The sequence below is a fragment of the Limanda limanda genome, chromosome 14 (genome assembly GCF_963576545.1).
Source record: "Limanda limanda chromosome 14, fLimLim1.1, whole genome shotgun sequence".
NCBI classification, from domain to species: domain Eukaryota; kingdom Metazoa; phylum Chordata; class Actinopteri; order Pleuronectiformes; family Pleuronectidae; genus Limanda; species Limanda limanda.
Window position 1 is genome coordinate 19,219,971 of NC_083649.1, and position 22,631 is coordinate 19,242,601.

The following is a 22,631-nucleotide window of genomic DNA, read 5'->3' on the forward strand; positions in this document are numbered from 1 at the left end:
TGATTTTAAACAAACCAGTGTATCAGGCAGAATACTACAGTTTTAGCATGAACTTTAAAATATCTGCTGTATTCTGGCTATGTAAGAAACTCTCTGACGATAGACAGTTTTTAAAAATAAAAGTGTGACTGAAATATCAAGTTTAGACTCAAAAGGTCTTCTCTGAGATTGTACATATTACATGCCGACATTCACTATGAACATGAAACGAAAAAAGCACAGCAGTATGAATAGTCTTATTGTGTAGCTAACCAACACTGTCTATATGCTAGCATAAGTAGATCAAATTATAAGGTCAATTCTATTACACCTAAAGTTAATGCTACTAGTGCTGACAATTACAATTTTAACACACAACAAGCTGAAACATTGCTAGCAAGCCTATTGTGTTACTGATGTACTCACCACACCATTGCAGGTTCAGAGGACCACATGTGAGTGCTGCAAGCTAGCTTAGTTGCATTGCTAACCAGTCAGAGTTAGTTTAAAGACAGCAAAAGTAAGCAAACAATACCAATCAAATAAAGTGTATATGAATTTACCGTGTGATTTGCGCATAAAATGCCGGATTTAAATGGATAATCTACAAACACCATGCAGGTCCACAGATTGCTTCTTGTAGTTGCATTCACATGTATCTCCAATAGAAAAACAGTAGAGCTCTGTAATAATGGGATCTCTACAGGGTTGATTCAAGCATCACCCCCAGAATGCAATGGGGTTTACGGTAAACTGCAGTATTTTTAGACAACAAGTAAACCACCAATACATATTTCAGAATGCACTGTTTTCTACAGAACATTACCGTTTTAATGGAAAACTGTTTGTTACTGTGAGAATTTGGCTGTTTTTTTACAGCAATTTGTTACAGTGCAGGTGTATTCTTTATAACCTCCATTATTTTCCAGTTTTGAGACAAAAGTTTGTGTGACATCACAGCAAAAAGTGTACTGAGCACAACACTTGATGACAAGAACTCTAAGACTTACAGACTGCCCTGGATGCTTTAATGCCGAATGGAACTGCTTTGTACTAAATGGGTCTTCCCAGCATTTTGCAGTGTTAACTTTTACAACGTTATCCTAAAAAACACAAACCATGATATCAACCTTTTCGAATATCCATCCCTTCAGTTTCTATAGCTGCCTGTCCTCCATTGCGGGGGTCTCAAGGGGGGGGAGTTGTAGCCAAGTCTCATCATGCTCTGGTAGAGATACAGTGAACCTTCTCGTCATGTCATCTTGTAACACGCATGGAGCAACACATTCACACCTTTGGGTTACTCTGATTTTTCCAGTTCAGTAAGAGGGGTGAACATGCACATTTGGGAGGGGGCGGGGCGCATGGAAAATATTTTGTGTCTCCTGTATTTTAGTTGATTTGTGAGGTAATTCCTTGATGATCATTTATTTGATGCAAACAGTGAAATGGGACTATGTGTTTTTTTTTCAATGGATGTAAATGAGAATGAACCTTATAGACAATACACAATTGCCGTCTTTAGAATCCCCCTCCGTCCCCCCGTCTCCACCAAGCAGGCTGTGTTGAATTACACAGCCAGTGTATATACATGTATTTATTTTTTTAGGATGTATTCTGCACACCACCAGTAACACTGTTTCTATAGCTACACCCCGATATCATGTTTATCTTCGGGACATATTCCAGAGAGAGAGGAAATGAGTCTCGTGCATTATAGGGTCCACCACAGGCATCTTAAATACGATTATGTGACCTGACAGTCTGAGGTCTATCACTGACAGTGATCCATGCGGAGGGAAGGTTGTGATTGTCAGTGCGAGGCTTTCTCTCCGCGCTGCGCCTGAGCCAAGCGCTCAACATGCGGTGCGGGGCTGCGCCGCAGAATCGCTACCGGCAAATTAAGCCTCCTGACGACTCCAGCGTCCAGGCCTGTGCAGACAAAGGAAGACACACATATGCGAGCCACAGAACATGTGTTCGTGTTTGCGACCACGTTTTTTCCCGTATGAATTTTTCATTTTAGAGGAGGTGATGCTGAATATTCCTCACGTTATAGCCCTGTCCTCGCCTTTTATGCGCAACAGTAAGAATTACGCACGATGAGCCAAATCCCTGGGTTATTTTCTCCATTTCAGGAAGTCCTCAATGGTTGTTCCAGCCATGTGCTGCACAGCAGTTGGGATTTATTTTTACAAACTGAATGACTGGTGTCGCTGAATGCATGAAACATTGATGCAGCCGTTCTGTGTGGTCGCAGCTCCTTCATGATGGGGGTGCTTTTAATGTGTAGGTTGCTCATTATCTCCCAGACCATACACCGACGTCGCAATGGAGGGATGAGAGGAGGAGAGAGAGATGGGTGGGGAGGGAGGAGGGCGGCTGCACCACGGCGGAGAGGAGAGAGCTGAAGTCTGGATGCGCGCTAGGGTGGGATACGGTCCCTCCAAGGTCAAGTCAGCTATATTGAATTTTGAGTGTTCCGGTTAGTCTCCTTCAAAATAAATCCCATAAATAAGCACAAGCTTAATACTCACATAGACAGGCTGTAAGAAGAGCTGATATGGCACATAGAGTATGGTGACTTAAAGAAAACAAGAAAAGAGTTATACAGACAAAATTATTGTTTATTTATTCCAAATAGACTAACAAACAGGGAAAACCCCTATAAGTTTGGTATTAACTAACCCAAACAAACCAATATCCACCTATTACGCGCAGCTCTTTGTTTTGGCACATTTAACCGAAGGAGCTCTCAAGTAGTTTTAGCTCTCTAAGCCTGTACTAGAGCTACGTGAAAGAGACAATTGACACTTTCCGTGCCTTATTTTGAAAGGCATGCCTCTCTTTTCCGGTTTGCAGGGGCAAATTTCTTCCGTCTTGACGGAGTTCACAGCTCCAGCAGCAGGGAAACACACCCGTCAGCAGCGCGCACTGGAGACACAAAAAAGGCGCATCGCGGACAAAGGAAATATGGGTGCGCTGAGGAGGATTCACCTCTGCCCGGTCACACGATGGATGAGCCGCTTCTGTTTCATTTACCGGGAGACCAATTAGCCCACCTTAATGAGGTGCTGGGATGCGAGGTACTGCAAGCTAAAAAGGCGGAAGGCTGCGTTTAATCTGTCTGCGGATCCTGTGAGCTTGCAATGGCTGTGGCGGGGATATGCAACCGGATAGGGAATAATGTGCCTTTTTATTTTGTGATATTTTCATTATTTTGTGGCCTTTCTTGCGGACAATTGCGTTATTCTATTCCGGAAGAACTGGAAAATGGGGCACTGGTCGGTGATGTGGCGCATGACTTGGGGCTGGATATTCGAAAGCTCGCCACCCGAAAAATTAAGGTAACCTCCAACAGCGGCAAACGCTATGTGATTGTCAACCCCAAAAACGGGAAATTGCTCGTCAATGAGAGGATCGACAGGGAGGCGCTGTGTGATCTGTCCAGCGCCTGCCTCATTAATCTGGAGGTGCTGGTCGAGAACCCCAGTGAGGTGCACCATGTCGAGGTGGAGATTGTGGACGCCAATGATAACGCGCCGCAGTTCCCCAGAGAGGAGTACCAACTGGAAATCACAGAATCTGCTTTACCGGGGACTCGGTACCCGATTGAAAACGCTCAGGACCCGGACGTCGGGTCCAATTCAGTTCGTATGTATCAGCTCAGCACAAACGACCATTTCGCGCTGGTATCCAACAAACCCTCCCTAAACACAAAGCACATCGAGCTTGTGCTCAAGAAGCCCCTGGATCGTGAACAGACGCCTTACCACCAAATCATTCTAAGTGCTGTGGATGGTGGGACCCCAGAGAAAACAGGCACTGCTAAAATCAATATCCGGGTCCTCGACTCAAATGACAATGTCCCCCTCTTTGACAGCTCAGTGTACAAGGTGAAGCTGTTGGAAAATTCACCCAAAGACACCTTGGTAATCAAGCTGAATGCAAGTGATCTGGACGAGGGCACAAATGGAGAGGTGTATTACTCCTTCAGCAGCTACACTCCAGAGAGAGTGAGGCAGATGTTCAGCATGGACACTAACACGGGAGAGATACGAGTGAGGAGCAATGTTGACTACGAAGAGACCAACTCCTACGAGATGTACATCCAGGCGATGGACAAGGGACCCGGGGCCGTGCCAGCACACTGTAAGGTCGTGGTGGAAGTGGTCGATGTGAATGACAATGTCCCTCAGATAGTGTTGTCATCCCTGTCCAGCCCTGTGAGAGAAGACGCCCGTGCAGACACAGTCGTGGCCCTCATTAGCGTTACCGATCGGGACTCTGGCGCGAACAAGCAGGTGAGCCTGGAGATCCCAGCAGGCCTTCCCTTCAAGATCAAGTCATTCAGAAATTACTACACTCTGGTTACCTCAGCCTTCCTGGACCGTGAGACCACTGATGCCTACAATGTCACTCTGAGTGCCACAGATGGGGGGAACCCTCCCCTCTCCTCCCAAAAGACCATACAGGTGGACGTGGCTGATGTAAATGACAACCCGCCACGATTCGAGCAGACTTCGTACACGGTCTACGTGGGTGAGAACAATGGCCCCGGGGCGTCTTTGTGCACCGTGAAAGCTCAAGATGCCGACATCAAGGAGAACGCGCGCATCACCTACACAGTGCTCAATGACAACAACCATGGCATCCCTGTCACCTCCTATGTGTCTGTGAAGGCCGATACTGGGGAGGCTTATGCCCTGCGAGCCTTCGACTATGAGTCACTGAGAGAGTTTCACTTCCAGGTCAAAGCCCAAGATGGGGGCATTCCTCCGCTCAGCCGCGTCGCCACTGTCTACATCTACATAATGGATCAGAATGACCACGCACCACTGATAGTCAACCCTCCCGGCAATGGCACGCGCTCCTTGGAGACCGTGCAGAAGAACGCGGAGCCCGGTGCCTTGGTGACCAAAGTGGTAGCATACGATGCAGACGCTGGTCCAAATGCCTGGTTGGTGTACTTGCTGGAGACGGCCACCGACCTGGACTTGTTCAAGGTCCACGAACACACCGGTGAGATCAGAACCACGCGGAGGATCCTGGAGGACAACTCCACCTCCTTTGCTCTGACAGTCTTAGTGAAGGACCATGGGCAGCCTGCTCTCTCCTCCACAGCCACCATCAACGTGGCTGTCATGGAGGTGCTGCCCAAGGTGGTCCCTGACCCCAGGAAGATCATCCGACCTCACAGCACCCTGCTCTTCTCCAACGTGACCCTCTACTTGATTGTGGCCTTGAGCGCCACCACCTTTGTGTTCCTGGTCACCGTGGTGGTGCTGGCCATTGTCCGCTGTCACGCCTACTGCACCCAGCCCGGGTCCTGCTCCCCTTGCTGCGTGTCCCAGAAGCCCCCTCCAGACGGCGGGAGCAACAGCGTGAGTGCTGTTCCGCCAGGCGGGCCCGGAGCCGGGGCACAGCCCAACAGCAACGTGATGCTGCGTAGAGACCTTAAAGTGGAGCCTCACTACATCGAAGTGCGGGGGAATGGCTCCCTGACAAAGACTTACTGCTACAAGACCTGCCTGACAGCCACCTCTGGCAGTGACACTTTCATGTTCTACAACACAGGACGTCCCATCAGCGGCACCTGGGGCAGCGGTGCCGACCGCTTCTTCACCAGTGGCAGTGGATTTGTACGCAGACTGAGTATGCCTGATGCCTCACTGCAACTCTGCCCAGAGGTGTGTCATTAACTCTTTATGTTTATCTTTGTCTGCAGATCTAGGAGGTCATGAATCATCATGTTTACATCAACCCCACATTTTAATTAAATGTTATTTAGTTGCAAACAACTATTTGAAGCACATTGTAAAACCACCCACATTATTGCTAGTCAGTTTTTGTGCTGCTGCAGAATGATGATGGTATTCCTGCACGTACCCATTCTCTTTGTGCAGCTCCCAGTTGTACTGTGCAGTAACTCGTTCCAGTTCAGCTCAGCACTCACACTGCATCAGTGTCAGTCCGGATTTCCTTTCAAGGCTCCGGTGTTATTTCTGATGATTCAGAGATTTGAGTTTCAGTTTGAGGTTGTCATCACATCTACACCAGAACAGGTCACGCCCTCCTCACTACTCGCCCCGTTCCCCGTGCATGTGGGCTTGACTTCTGTGCGTGGGTGTGAGAGAGAGTGTGAGTGAGTTAAACTGAAGAGTTACACTGGAGCAGTCGGGGGTTAAGTGACTCGATCTAAACCATTGCAAGACTCGTTGATTAGTTGTTGAAAGGGACTTGAATATACCTAAATATTGTGTCAGAGTTTGTCATTACACCCTAAATGTTTTTCTTTTCCTGCTCTGAAAGGTTGTGCGCCACTTCAGTGACACAGTATCCTCACTAATAAGGACTTCTGGATGTGTGAAACAGTGATTGCCTTCTAAATTAACAAAAAACTATTAATATTGAGGCAATAATGAACCCATACTGCTCTTAGGTGTTGAGTTGGCAGGAACCCAACCCAACAAAATTAAGTCTGGCACATGCCTTTCTTGCCAAAAATAATCAAAATGTGCAGTTCCTAAATACTGAAATCTTGTCTGTTAATTTGCATTCAAGCAATCTGTCTTTGAGTCTAACTTGAACAGATGAATCCGGATTTTGTGGAATAACATTATTTATTGTATTATATCGTGGAAGCAAAGGCTCCTCAAGTTAGTATTTTACCTCTGGATGCATCATCTGAATCATGATGTACCAATCGCTGGTACATTAGTACTAAAATGAGAAAATCTCTCACAGAGACAAGTCTAGCAGTGACTAAATTGAATTAACCTCAAGCCTGTGTTCCTTAGCCCTGCAAATTAGATTTACACACAGAGGCTGGGGCGGCCGGCTGAGAACACTCCGCTCTGAACTGAACTGAGGAACAACATGTGGTTTCTTTATCTGGGACACTTGCTCCAGCAGGTCTGAGACCCCCTGATTTCCCTTCTCAGTGTCCTTGAGATCTGAGGCTGTGACCCACATGATGCTGACAGATTCCAGTGTTTGCTGTGCTACCAATGTTCACAGTCAGTTCACACAGTGCATATGCACGGCGCCAACTCATGAGGAATATCATTATGAAAGGGTCAGGCACAATTAATGCTAATGAAAGATTAGCTCATTAAAAATAGGACTTTTCCCCCCATGAGGTTTCTATGGGTCTTTGAATCTTAAAGGCGTAATCCTGAGACTAGCATGATAAAAAATAGGGCAGCCTGATACAGCCCAAAAAACATCATTCAACACTTCTTAGATACATGTATTTTGGTTGAGAATGCACTTAAATAATTAGCCCCAAAAGAAATCTCTATCATATTGTGAATAATATCTATATGACCTGCAGATTTATTCCTCCACTAAGAAAATAGAGTCGAAAGAAAGATGGAAAAATAATACATTTGTGAGTGATTGTTCTTCCCACTGATCCAAGATAAACCAGAGAATGTGGTTGCCCTAGCGACAATGGATCATCCTTATTTTCAATAAGTTACTAGAGGGCTGATCAGAGTGTCAAACACCTCAGTCCAGGTTCATCAGGAGCAAATAGATTTACTCAAAGTTGTAGACAAACACACACGCAGAAGTCTGTACAAACACCCCAGCACTCAGGGAAAGGGCATGAACCTCCCAGTGCTCCCATTTACAGAGCCACAGAGTGAGAGTCTGTCCAAAAACCCATCAATATGGCTCTCACTCACTGCCCTTTTTAAAGCCCTCAGTTTGGACCTCAATATGTACGCATGCGTGTGTGATTCTGTGCCTGCAACAGGGGGAGACACAACTGCAGTGCTCCCACCACGTACCGAGCTGGGATATGCATGATGATTAATTGATGAGACCATGGCCCAGCCTGGCTCTGCACTGTATGAGAGCAAACTAAACCCACACTCTTCCCTCTCTCTATCTGTCTTTTTCCATCCCCCCACCCTCTCTCTCTCTCTCTCTCTCTCTCTCTCCCTCTATGTCTCTCTCTTGCTCGCTCAGCCAAAAGCCCCGAATGCTGACTGGCGATATTCTGCATCTTTGAGGGCAGGGATGCAGAGGTAAGCACTTTCCATCTTTAACTCTTTTGCAACTTGTGATCATCATGGTAATAAGTTATTAATTCCTGTAGTGTCTACGCCCAGTCTGTGGCACCACAACAGTGACCCTGTGTGTTGCTCTTTTTTCTCGGATGATGCATTAGTGTTCGTGCAAATAGCCATTCCTAAAAAATCGGAAAAAGGCTATTCAACCAAAATGTATCAATCATAAGCAGAAGTGACTGCTAGTGACCCCTCAGCATCTGTTTCAACCTCCTCCTCCTTAAGGAGAAGCCGTTTACTGCTCCCATCAGTGGAGGCACCGCATTCCTCCTCTGCAGTGAAACACTATATAGGCCATCTACATTCTGAACACCGCGTCCCCCAGTTACAGTCTTTAAGCAGGAAGCATGAAGGACAAATGAGCCGACTATGACCTTTCTCAGATTATCAGATGCACACACGCTTCAGTGTCTGCATGTACAAGCGCCCATTGTGCACACGCACAACACATGTACGTGCGTGTATTCGTACACGTCCGTCTGCAGATGAGGGGAGAAGTTGTGAAGTCGGACAGCAGAGGACATTTTAGACACCGCACTCATACTTGTTTATTCACTGAGCATATTTGCAAGCATCTCAAGCTCCATAGAGCCCCATCGCTTGACACAATTATACAAATCGCAACACAGATAGGTCTGAAAACGGACAGATGCACTCTATATTCCAAATATAACACTGGAATAGAATAAAGCTTTGAGAACCCCAGGCAAATGGCCTTACATCTACACATACTGCAGGACCTAGTAGATTGTCCTTTCCCCAACAATAATAGGCCGACTTCTAAAGTTTAGGTTTGAGGTTTATATTGTCGCATTTCAAATGATGTATTTTCAGTGTGCTTGCTCTTAAAAGAATATAACAAATATGAAGAATTCATTAGTTCTGAGTAAGTAAAGCACTACACATGTAAGCTTTCTTGTTAATTACCTTATTCACAAATCAGAGAACACAAATTAAAAGTATGCAACAATTTGAATAAAGTCTGTAATGAAGTGTTTTGCTAATTTGTTATGAAGACAGCTGGAACGTCAGGGCCTAATGAGTTTTTTCCTCCACATCGCTTGTACCGAATTTTAATAATTTCATGCTAACAATGCTCACCGCTCACATGTGCAGTCTACTGCTCCGTCTAACTTTGATTTAATTGGATATTAGTGTTAATTTCTATGGTGCTCAGGGTATCATAATGTGCATCATGTCATCAAGTCACTGTAACACGACATGGTTTAACATAAATCATCACCGCAATTTGCCGCTGTCATCTCTAAAATGGCTGGAACGCACGCAGACCCAGAGACGGCGGCTCACATTAACACTTAACCCGAACGTGCGCGCGCGTGTGTGCTGTAATCTCCCTCACTACACTGCAGCTTGTAGCACCAACAGTACTGACCCACATTCCTGGTGTAGTCGGTTACTGTAGGAAACACCAGTCCTCTCTGTGTGTGTGTCATATCCCCACACATTCAAACTGCCCCTCTGCTTGTGGAAACGCTCGAGACTCACGCTGCTCAGGACATCCATAGCCATTTTATATTCCTGGCAAATCCCTATTTATCACAGCCAGTGTGCTGCAGTTTGAGACAAATTCTGGATGTGCTGCAGCGAGAGGCCCAGGGGGATGGCAGCCTTGGTTTGAAACGTGCATGTGTTTAATATTTACAAATTGTTAAAAAGACACAATCATACACAGTGAGCTTTAGAAGTGGAAGGTAGACTATTAATATTATTTGGACAGAACCAGACTAGTTGTTTCCCTCTGCCTCCATGGGAAATGCGAAGCTCAGCTAATTAGCTGTGGGCTGCAGCTTCACATTGAGTGTGTAGAGAACAGAGTGATACAACTCTCCTCTAACTCTTTGCAAAAAAGTGAATAGAAATATTTTCAAAAATGTCAAATTATTCCCTCTTTTGAACAAAGAAAATATCTTCATGCAAATCTTTATGTTCTTTGTGTACAACCACACAAATCACTCTAAAAACTACAAGTTGTGGTTTTGAATGGAGGTCATGTTGCTCGGCAGCATCACAGGATGATAAGGCGGCAGGAAGTTTTTTTTGGGGACAAACAGCTGTTTCTCCCATTTTGAGTTTTAATGCTAAGCTATGCTAACCATCTGCTCACTGTGGACCTTATTTAACAGAAACTGTGTCACTGGCAAGACTGCAAATAATAAAATAGTGTGTCAACCTTTTCTGAAAAAGTTTAAATATTGAATGATATCACAGACTTTCAAACAAAACTGCAGAGCACATTTGAAATGTGTTTATTTATTATGATACTACTCAGTACATCGTGGCAGAGACATAAATAAATAACATTTTTGTTGTCCATTTGAAGGGAAAATAAAGGTCATCCAGCGTGCAACATCAGAACTTGGTTTCTCCCATGTAATGGTTTTCTAATTGATTTCCATGAGTCATCACAGAGTGCAAGTGAAAAAACAGGAAGATGAACTGTGTCTGTTTTCACTTTGCCGTCTCTCTGAGTGCTGTCTGCCTACCAGCTGCGTTGAATAAAAAAGTAGAGCTCAGAAAAGTAGACCCTCTAGGTTTTCACATTACGAAAAAACAAACAAATTGAAACTTAAAAATGTGGGTAGGGATTGTAGGATGAATTTTTGTTTCCTGCTTTTTGCACAAATAAAAACAAAGCAATTAAATGGCAGGCAGTTAACGACATGCATTATGTTGTGCATTCCAATTAGATATGTGAATCATTGTCATCTTATGTATGTTGGGAGAAAAACAAACATAAAATACAGTAACACATACACATTTTATACATGTTGCTTTGTAGATGCTTGTAAGATTAATCCTGAAGCTAAAACCTGACAGGTCAAAACCTTGAAGGATCCTAACAGGTGCAGCAGTTTATAGTCTTCATAAATGCAGCCCAGGGTTTTGTGTAGCAGCACTAATGTGAATTCCCATTAGGATGGATATGTGCTCTGCACCATGCTGTGAGCAACCACAATCAATTCCATATCCCTGAGCTGCAGTTTATTTTTTCCCTCTCTTCAAACCTGCAATACCTTAAAACAGGCCAGCGTTATGAATAAGAATAATGTCTTAATGTAGACATTAGCACAGTTCAAGAGGGTTTGTACATAAAAAAGCTTTCACTGCTGCAAAGGCAAGAGTGTAATACGGAAGTTCATATCTAATTATAGAAAGAAATTAATAAAAGTAATATCTTTATTTATATAGCACTTCTCAAAATAGCCATTTTACAAAGAGGACAAAATGAATCAAGAAAACTCAATATCAAGGAAAATTCATACTATCATTTAAATTCTAAGACATCAAATTTTAAAATCAAAGACAACCAATAAAACATCAATTACAAGTTATAAGATAAAATAAACATTGTTAAGTTAAGAGCAAGTTTAGAGATCATCTGTTGGATGAAGAGAAAATAAACAGAGATACATTTTTAAAAAGGAAGTTTTTTATTGGAGCAACTGAATTAAAAGTCCTCTGAATACCTACACTACATTTTAAGTTGGCCACCATCTCCAGTAATATATGAAGAACAGAATGTGGATTTTATGATAAACTAAGATGACTATGACATCAGTTGAGATGATGAAGACACTTATTTATGTATTCTTTATTTAAAAAAAGAAAATTTGTACTGTGTTTAGTCTCAAAGTTCAAACCATACTTGCAAGCATTTCTGTCCCACGTGCAAAACCTTGGCTCCACAGGCTCAGGGATGAAACTAGTATGAACTCACCATTCACCATATTCTAGCAACTGCTCAACACAGCCTGTCACCTCTCATCAAGTTAAATTTTGAGACTGTGGACAGTGGCTGATGCTCCCTGCCTTTGATTGGTCACTTGCGAGAAGTCCTTTGCGCTTGTGGATACTAATCTTTGAGCTTGGAGAGTAGAAACGCTCCCTTACCAGAATGGTTTGGGCTCAAACAGGTGTGAGTTTTGAAACGCGATAAATGTACATTTATTTACATGAATGCAAATGTAAATGCACCCAGGCCCTTTCAATAGTTAAAAAGCACACACCAGTATGAGTAGACAACAGTTGATAAAGGTACATTTGAGTACAGTCCTGATAAAGTAATATCAGTAATGACATTTCTTAATGTTGCCTTTAGAAGATCCAATATGATAAGGACTCTCTAATAAACTGTGGTGCTGAATTCCATTGGTGTGATGCCTTAAAGGGAAAACATCCTGGCTGAATTCAGTGTTCCTCAGTGGGGATGTGCAGTGCCCACTGGCTGCACCTCTAGTTGTTCTATTTGAGGAGCATCTGCTTTTCTTACTCACATGTACTGGTTTGGTGTTTTCACGGCACATCAGTTAAAGGTAATTCATTAGATGACTGAAATCTACTACACCGGGTTTCAAGAGGCAACATCTGAGGGCTGCGTTAGCCTCGGTCTTGTATGCATATTTTTGTATTCGTTGACCCATCAGTGGTTCTGTCATTGTCGCCACATTGTAGGTTTGCTGTTATTTCCCAAACAAGGCTTGACAGATACAGTAGGTGTTAGAAATAGCTGCCAGGAATCCAGGCGCAGCTTTCCATTGCCAGAGTTCACAAAATACTTTCTGCCGATTCCTCTTCCCCAAGGATGGGCACATTTTCTACATTTGTACGTCAGACATTTTGACAAGTGACAGCAGGAAGGTGGTGTAAATAAAATCAATGATGGCAACATTTTATTTAGCTGCTGGTCACCCATGGCTACTTGGCTGTCGAGGCCTGGAACTGTGACTAATACGACTTGAATTCAGTTTGTTAATGCTAGATTACCATGTCAGTTAGAGGCTATCGAGGAAAGCAAATGTCCTTTTTCTTTTTCTTTCGTAATAAGTAAAAAAAAAAATTGTCGTCAGGTCTGTAAATAATTCATTTTGTTTTGATGTGTTGTCTGACTTTGCTGAATGTGTCCTGCGTTTCAGCTCGGTCCACATGGAGGAGTCCTCTGTGATGCAGGGAGCCCAGGGGATGCTCGTCCAGAACTGGCCCACTGTTTCCAGCGCCGCAGGTGAGTGGTTGTGTAGCAGTCAGGATGTGTTAGCTTCACAGATGATGACGAAAAATATGCAAGTAATATATTTTGCCCGTTTTATCTGCAAAAATAATGCTTAAAAAAAATAAATGAGAGTACTGTAAGTCAGATGGACTGAAATGTATTTATGTAATATGCTCTATTATTAGTTGAAACAGATTCTGGGAAACGATTTTGGAGACAGGAGTCTTCTGGTGTCCATTTCTAGTTTTGACCAATCATGTTTGACTAGGCTGTTATCCGCAGGTAAACAGTCCGTGTGAAGAGCAAAAGAGGTGGAACACGCTGACCGAAATACATCGGCTATCAGCCTTTTAAATTGCAGAAAGTTTTTAATATATATTAGCAAAAACAACGTCTGGACCTACAACACCTTCAAAAAGTATTACTCTTTCTGTTTTGTGTTGAAAAACGTAACCAGAAGGTCGGTGGGTTCATTCTGAAGTATCCTTGGCCCTGATGGTGTTTGAATAATGTGACAGACAATCTGCTGTGTATTTAAGCGCTGTATGAATGCCTGTGTAAACGTGACTTGTTCTGTAAAGTGTTGTGAGTGGTCGATAGGACTGATAACGTGCTGTATAAATACAGTCCAATGCTGTACATTCTTGTGTATCATGCAGTTCAGAAATGACAAAAAAAAGAAAACAAGATTAAATACATGAAAACATTGAGACAATCAGTGGAAATGCAGTGATTTGCAGTAGAATGTATTCATTCAAACATAGTACTGAATATGTCCTAAGTAATAAATGGTTAGCTTTGCATAGGAAGCCGTAAAACATGTTAACAGCTCCGTTAAAAAATAAAAGGAACTCAGCCTACTAACACCTCTGAAGCTCCTTAATCAATATGTTTTATCTCATTTCATTGAATCATTATTAATAAAAACTAACCATATAATACCAAGTTGAATCATGAAGTTTTCAGCACTGATTGTTAGTAGATTTCAGAGTTCTTTAAGCATTTTTTTTTTCTTAGTTTTTATCGTTCTCATCACATGAGAATCCATTTCACAGACTGAATCCATTAAGCTGAATGCATCTCAGCTTTGTTTAACTCTTGGATCAGATAATATAATCAAACTGGGGTTTTGACAGAAGTGAACATCAACACGGTCTTGACTAATAGTGTGATGCTCATTCAGAGCTCAGCGGAGAGGCCAAAAGCCTGAAGCCGTCGTGCACAGTCACAGACAAACAACTGTTTGACCTGTGAAAGCAGCTCGCAGCGTGGAGAGGTGCAGACAGAGAAACGTCTGCAACCGGTTTAATTAATGAGAGATGAGTTGTCCAGTGTGGGTGCGAACAGTGAGAATGTGCCGTGGCAAAGCGGCTCGTGCATCATCATTCACAGAAACACTGGCACGAAGCTAACGACTACAAAAAATCTGTTACTGTACGAGACGCTGAGTGGATCTTTTGCGTCGGCTGACTGGAGGACTTTGTTACTAGGGAACATTGTGCTGCCCTCCCTTCTTTGGCCCAGCTGCCGCTCATTGATTTCCTGTCCAGCTGCAGGAATTAGAACATAGGTACAGACTTGAGGGTGACGTTTAACATCACAGTCAATCACTCAGTGAGTCAGTGACAGACCGTATCACTGTCTTCTGCAAACACACTGTGTGCATGTGAAGGCTTTTCTCTCTCTCTCTCTCTCCCAGGGAAATTGTTAGAGATACATGCTGCTGCACCAGTTCCCTGTTTTTCTGTGCCGGTTTGCTGCAGAGAAATGTGACAAACCTGCACGTCTGGTTATGTAAAAGCTCAAATATTGTCACCAAAAAGAATATCCCACCGCAGCCTGAGCATCGGTGCATTGTTGCATCAGGAATTAATTTCGTAGGAGTGGCTCAGCGCTTATATATAGAAATCTACTGGATTTCAGGTTGATCCTCTTGCAGGTTTTTGCCATAATGAAACTATCTCATGTGCTGTGATGCATCTAAATGCAGCACCCTCAAAACTGGGTTTATGTAAGTGACCTGTAGTGCAGATGAGACGTGTGTCTGATGCCGGAGGGGGAGACGAGCTATTATCAGTCATGAGAGAAAGTCATGTGGAGAAAAAAAAAAAAGGAGAGATCCAGTCAAATTAAAAGCAATTTTGAAGAGAGGGATCAGAGGAGATGTACTGGGGGGGGGTAAAAAAAAAAAAGGAAGGTGTGGGGGGATGGAGGAAGAAAGGTTAAGAGGATTGGCAGGTTCCTGCGGTAGTGTTGTTGCTAGGGAACGCCATGTGACCTGTTGCCTGGCAACACTGTCTAACGGAGAGATTGCTGCAGCAGCCGCACCCTCCATCAGCAGGGAGTGGGCGAAGGCAGTTTCCAAGGCAACCGGTCATATCTCTGAATGGGAGATTTAGAGACGGGGGGTGGGGGGTGGGGGGGGTTGAAGGAGCGGGGAGCAGAGCAAGGGACGGGGACACTGCAAGGGCAGGTATTAAGAGGAAAAAGAGGACACGCTGTAATTTAGAGGGAACACTGGATGTGTCTCATGCAGAATAGATGCGACGTGCAGTGTATATTTACACGAGCACCACTGTCAGATTTGAGCAAGTGCTACAAACCACCAGAGGGACTGTTGTAGATGGGAGCGTATCTCGGAACTAGACAGGAAATAACACAGTCTATTTTAAATGTAGGACACCAGGTTACACGAAATGAAGCTTCAAACACCCACATATCTACACCAGGTGTCATGGCAACCTCCTCCTCCCAAGGAGTTTTACTGTCCTGCTTACCAGCAGTTACACCATAATCCGTTTCAGACACGCATCCGCTGTGAAATGTTGGCTAATGTGAAGCCACCGCAGAGTTACAAATAATCCTCCAGGTCAGAGAAACTGTAGCACAGAGGAGGCAGAGCTCCTCGGAAATGTGTCAACTCTTGACATGACCCGCTCCTTATGAATGAACTTTTCACACACATACACACACACATACACAGGCCTCAAATTAATACATGGACCAGGTTTCTTAATTAACAACGTCAGGGTCCCTAATTTGTCACAGCCAGTGCAGAAAGCCCTGGGGTGTCCCAAGACGACGAGACAATATTCACTTGATTAAACGGTACACAGCAACACAACATTTGAGCTCAGATGGTCATGCATAGGCATGTGAAATGCTGCAGCGCCGTCAGGTGCACATAAGCCAAAGATGCACTGCTACGCTGCAAACTGCACAGTGTTACTGCTGTGAAGAAAACCATATTCTATCACAGCTGCTTGTCCAGTAATCGTACGCACATTTCTCTATGAAGCTGATTTTAGACACATTGGGTCCGGCCAATTTTCACATATGAAGAATGCACGCTCACAAAAAGATAAACATTTCCAGAATATTGAGGCGAGGGGAGTGGACCAGGCAGAGGACTGGACATGACGCTGCATTTTGTTTTTTCACATCACATTGACACCTTTGTTGGCCTCTAACGCCAAGAGCTCTTGAATCTCGTTCTTTTTCCATGTCGACATCTTTGTCTGCTTATTCTATGTGTCTGGTGCCTCCTCTTCATCCTGATATATTTTATGCTTTCATCCGGTTTTGATAAAAATGTCATGAGCATGCCCACTCGCTCGCTGTGAATGTTACTGCTTTATTCTCACATGGGCTGGTTCTGTAGGCGCAGTTTGAGACAGGAATCAAGACATAGAAAACTGATTTGCATATGTTTCCTTTGGAGTTAGCGCAGGAAGAGATTCAGTACTGTGGAGAGTAAATAATTAATAAAAGGTCATAAAGTTTTCAGGACACACACACTTTAGATCATAAGGTATTTAGACAGGTTATATAAGTATTTAGACAGGTCTGCAAAAACTTACTTAGAGAATGCACAACTGCAGTAAAGAGATGGTCTGGTTCTGGAACTCTCTTGCAGTGATTGGCATGAATCCACGTTGTCCTTTCAGCGACCTCTACTGCTGTGTGGAGTGCGTCTTTGACAACCCATCTGTGTATGTGCAGCCACATTTCCTCCAAAGTACACGCTCATCCACTGTGGCTTTAAGTTGGAGTTCCTGTAAGTGAGCCGTGGGGGATGGTTGAGTCGACATGTAGGAGAATGAGTGAGACATATAATGGCTTGCTAGCGGCTGCTTTCGCTGCTGCATCCGCTCTGGCATTACCTTGTCATACTGGGACGTTATTAGGTGGAGGAGGTGGTTGAGCCTGGGCTCCTGCCTGCAGGAACACCCGCTTGTGGTGGAGCTTGGTGTTGTTCAGGTTGTCGTCTTCTCGGCGGGGCAGAGTCGAGGTCGGAATCCTGCATTTTGAGACTCTAAGACACTTGTGAGGAGTCTCTGTCACTGTTTGTTTTCTGTCCCTTGTATGCAGTTCTTCTCACCACATTCCGCATACCTTCCTATCTGCCTAAAATGTAAGTTTTACTTTTCTGGCCTGACTTACTTTTACTTCTCTTCTAGCTTCAGTCTCAGCTGTTTTAGCTGCCTTATACAAAAAATTCCCCCAGCTGGAAACCCACATTCTTTCATCCACACTTGTATCTGGCTAGTTCCTTCACATGAAGTTCATGTTAGGAATACTCAGATAAGTTCCATATCCAAATCTTTACATTTTCTTTTACCTATTTAAAAAAATAATTATTTTTAGTGTTAGTTACCTTAAGTTTAATCAATCTCCAAAATGCATTTGTAAGGAGTCATAGGAAACATAGTTATATAAACATCCTTAAAATAAAGTAATACCCCCGATATAATATAGTAAATAGTATTTTACTCTTATAATTACTTGGTCACTGGTAATTTTTCCCTTTTTTTCTTAAAACACCTTCAAATATCCTGCCTGACCAACATACAGTATTATTTCATTCTGTGGTTGTGGTCTTAGCAAACTCTAAGGTACCTCGTCAGTCTACCTTCCAGGTTTCTTCTAAACCTTGGTTAAATATTTACGGGGCTTTCACCCGTCTTGGATCCAATCCCCTGAGACCAACTTCTCCTTAACACAATGTATGCCAGTATGAAATATACTTGAACTTTCAGATTCTCACCAGATAGATCGCAGCAGGTCTCTGCCCCTACATCTCACCCGTCCTTTTGGGCAGGTTGAGGTTGGAAACATAGATATAGACACCAAGTCCAGATGTGCCCAGTCGTGCAATCCCACTTCTGACACCAAATTGTGATGGAAATCAGAAAATACAAGAGGCTGTAACACCAAATTAGTCTTTGAGTATTTTAATAGGGGTTTCCGCAGAAAAGATCAACAAAGGGATCTCAGAGTGAAGATGGAGAACAGTCAAATACAAGGATCTTATAGGAGAACTAAGGCTGTCTCTCCGAGCCAGTTCAAACTGGTTCTGTAGGTGCAGTTTGAGACAGGAATCAATACACAGAAAACCGATTTACATATATTTCCTTTGGAGATAAAGCAGACATAAATTCAGTTCTGTGGAGAGTCAATAAGTAATAAAAAAAGGTCATAAAGTTTTCAGGTCACAACATGTCGGATCATCAACAGTTCAGGTCATAAAAGTATTTAGACAGGTTAGTCAGATGAGACTATAACCATAATTGAAGATACTATGTCCACATACTTTGCTCAAATCGAGATATCTCAGAAATTACTGACTGATTTTCAAAAATATGAAGTTGATATTTATTTTGTTGCAGAGGAGGAATCCATATTTTCTATGAATCTCTCCCTCTGGTGCAGTTTCGATAATGTGCCCTCACTCCCCTCTCATATCCGACAGTGCACGGGAAACGTTATAATCCATAATCTAACAGGCCCAGTGACGGAGCATCAAATCGCCATTAAACAGCAGCTTCAGGTAACAGGAAACGATATGAGAGTTATATAAAATGGAGGTGAATTGTTTACAGCACTGCATCACTGGCTCAATAAGGTCATCCACAGTCTGCCTCAAATATCTCCTTTAAACTCACGGGCTCTCTGTTCAGTTTATTTCAAGCAATCTTCCTCACCCCATTTTTAATAGCGATTGACTGGGACTCATTTCCAACACTGGAACCTCTCTCTGGGATTTAATACCCAGATTAAATACAGACCGACCATACCATCAAATGTCATAATCCTCAGAAACAGACGAGTATTAGAGCATTAGACCACTGACTTGACTAATGGTATCATGGTAATCATGGTAACATCTGACATGGAATAATCATGAAACAAGCTAAATTACCCGAGCCAATTATCTGCAGATTTTCTTTTTACGGACCTAACAAGCTGTAGTTTAAGTGAAATTCCACAAAACTACCAATTTGATGTTCTTCTTTATTAATTTAACAAACACAGCAATTCGCTAATAAGAGGTAACAAGTCGTGCTTTATATCAAATTACACTAAATAAGGAATAAAACACTTTAGAAAACACATTTCTAAATATATAATATTCCTTGACTCCGTTATACCAAATTATACTAAAATTAGAACCCTCATAGGAGATTTAAAAATACACTATAAGACACCAATGACCAACATATGCTATAATTACTTATATTTATAACAGTCAAACAAATCACTGAGAGCCCAGAGGACATGTTTTGGTTTTAAACATTTCACTTTCACTTTCCCATTTTTTTTTTGCTCATGAGAAGACATTGGTCCACTTTCGGCTGCTTCTTCCCATGTCCCCTCGTAGCCTAGATGTTCTCCAGAGAACCGCTGAGTTAGTGGTACAGCCTAGACATGGCTTTATAGTACATGCACCAACTGGGACTGTTATCAGACCAAGTCACTATCCATCTCCAGGGGACCATCTAAAGAAAAAGATATTATTGTTAGTAATGTCTAATTTCATAGGAAATGGCTTTGTTTTATCAGACCATATTCAAATCATTTAATTATAAATTTGTTTTAACAAATGTAGGTTAAAAAACTTTAAAAACCAAAGCCATGATAAATCTGGATTTTCATTCTGACAAAATAGGTTATTTTGTCATGTTCTTGTCTTTCATATGCAAATATCTTAATGTAGGTTAACGTCAGTCCTTTACAGCATCATATCTGCACAAGTTAGTACAGGGCACGATCAATTTGCAGTGAGTCATGGCTCAATAATAAAACAACGGCGGCCTATTAAATGTGTCCAGTCGATACACTGTACAGCTGAGGTCCTGCGTAGCCACTGTATCTATTGACAAGTGCAGCGGTGTCCATTACATCCACTCTTCTTATAATTCATCCTCGAACATGATGAGACTCATTCTCAGAGGGACAGTGTGCATATGAAGACTGTGCATTTTCTGAATACTGTATACTTCCCTGTGGGAGAGTGGTTGGAACCATTTCAACGCTCCCGCAATGTCATAAATAGCCGATAATGAAAAAAAAAAGAAATCAAACAGAATCTTTTTGCATGGTTCTGTGTTTGATCTAAAAAAAATCCAGACGGAAAGTAGGTCAGCGCAGCGGGAACTGGTGTGGGCCTGAGAGCACCATGTCTTCAAACCCACCCACCCCCATCTTTCTTAGTATCTCTCACCCCGTTCGTCTCTCTCTCTCCCTTCCTCCCTCCCTTGCTCTTTCTTTTCTTCTCTCCTCATCTCATCAAAAAATCCTCTGTTAACTTTTTCACCTTAATAGCCGTCATACCGCCACTTTACATAATATTTTGTTCCATATATAGATCCTATCCGCTGATGATGATCTTTTTATATTTCCTTTTCTTTGTTTTTTTTCACAGTTGTTTTCTGGGTTCTTTCTCTGTCATATTCGTACTTGAACACTATTGCATCCCAGTCTCTGGCCTCATATGAGGTTGTAGGATTATGTTGCAACCAAACATCCAAAAATACCAATACGAGTTTAGCGTTCCTGTGCTTTTTAAAGGTTAGTCCCCTCCAGTGTTGCCTCCTGTGGTCTTGGCTGAACTGAAAATATCTACTCCCTGTGGCTATCGCTGCACTGTCAGGCGATCTCTCTGCTCGCTGTTGCTTGAGTTTGATCATTCCTCACATGCCTGTGTCAGATTTAGGAACATCTCAAGTAAGGAACAATGCATGACGAGCAAAGCAGTTATTGTAACATAGATCACATTGCCAGGCTACTGGTAGGATGGGGGATAGAGGGTAAAAAAACTTTTTTCCAGTTAATCTTGATCTTTATTTGAGTCTTTGGATTGGGCCCTTTTTCATCTGTTCCTACTAAAATCTGTGCAGTGATGACGCATTTTTTTCATGTGTTATTCTTGCTCAACAGTTTGGCACATACAGGCATACAAAATACAGATGTGTAATGTTTCAGTCATATTGTATTTGCCAAGGAAAATAAATCCTGAAGTTTCATGCGAAGCAGGTCACAATGGACTAGCTTGTGTAATACCTAGTAAAACAGGATATAACTGTTTTTATGCTTTGACTTGAACGGGTCAAACTAAATCACGTATGTATGTAACTGCATATGCTGGTTGTGTTTACTAAGGCTGATAATTTCTCCTGCTTCCTGTCCTCATGAGTTGGATACCTCTTTTATAAAGTTAGCAATTATATGCAGGTTTTTTTTAAAAGCCAGTAAATGCTGAGTGTTTGTATGTTTTTCAGCAAAGCAAACCAAACAGGCTGGAGCCATAGACTTAAGAGTCACTACATTACATGTAATTTAGATGACGCTTTTATCCAATTAGTGCATTCAACATCTATGAGGGGCTATTAGGGGTTCAGCCCATGCCAAGGACACTTCAGCATCGGCTGGGATTCAAGCTGCCAACCTCCTGGAGGATGACTGCTCTACCCTCTCAGCCACAGCCGCCCGAGTGGTACCAGTATTATCAGAATGCCAAATCGCTCTATTTTACATTATGTCCAACTTCCTCACAGGGAGCAGTGCGGTTATGGTGGTAGTTGAATAAATGTATTGTGTGTATATTTAACAAAATGCCCACTATTTGTTTTCTGTCATATTCTCTGTAGACGGTGATGGTGGAGAGCTGTCACCCCCGGTGGGAGCTGGAGTCGACAGCAACAGCTGGCACTTCAGATACGGCGCCGGGCAGAGCTACGGTCTCCCTCAGCCCATGATGAGGCCCGGAGAGATCCCCCCCGAAGCCTTCATCATCCCCGGATCCCCCGCCATCATTTCCATCCGCCAGGACGCGGGCCCTGTGGACGACAAGGGTGACTTCATAAGCTTCGGCAAGAAGGACGAGTCCAAGAAGAAGAAAAAGAAGAAGAAGGACAAGAAGGACAAGAAGGATAAAGGAAAGGATAGCGGCGACGAATAGAGGAGAAGGAGTGATTTGAAAACAGAGCTACCAACAAACTTTCATCCCAATTCCAGAGCCAGAAAAAAAAATCAAAATGCATATTGTAGAACCGGGGGATTCTCATTGCACCATATTTGCATTGACACTGTACAGTGGCCAAACCCTCATTAGACCAGGCCCGGCTCCCCCGCACCATGCAAACCAGCAAAACAAATGTTCGTCTCCCTTGCTTGGCTCATTTGGTCCACCACTTTGGCCAAAGCTTATGGTAAGCAAATGTTCTTAGAAGATAGATTTCATCGAAAGGCTGGACCAAATTAATACAGAAAGCAATTTATCAGAT

At 43.0% G+C, this 22,631-nt stretch overlaps 1 protein-coding gene across 1 annotated transcript; it reads left to right on the forward strand.

Annotated features, from left to right (window-relative positions):
• The first annotated feature begins 3,128 nt into the window (after window positions 1–3,128).
• On the forward strand, window positions 3,129–22,306 carry LOC133019645 (protocadherin alpha-C2-like). The gene is made up of 4 exons (XM_061086197.1): window positions 3,129–5,669; window positions 7,957–8,015; window positions 12,992–13,077; window positions 21,996–22,306. The coding sequence occupies exons 1-4, from the start codon at window positions 3,129–3,131 to the stop codon at window positions 22,304–22,306; spliced, it is 2,997 nt and encodes a 998-aa protein (XP_060942180.1).
• The last annotated feature ends 325 nt before the right edge of the window (window positions 22,307–22,631 follow it).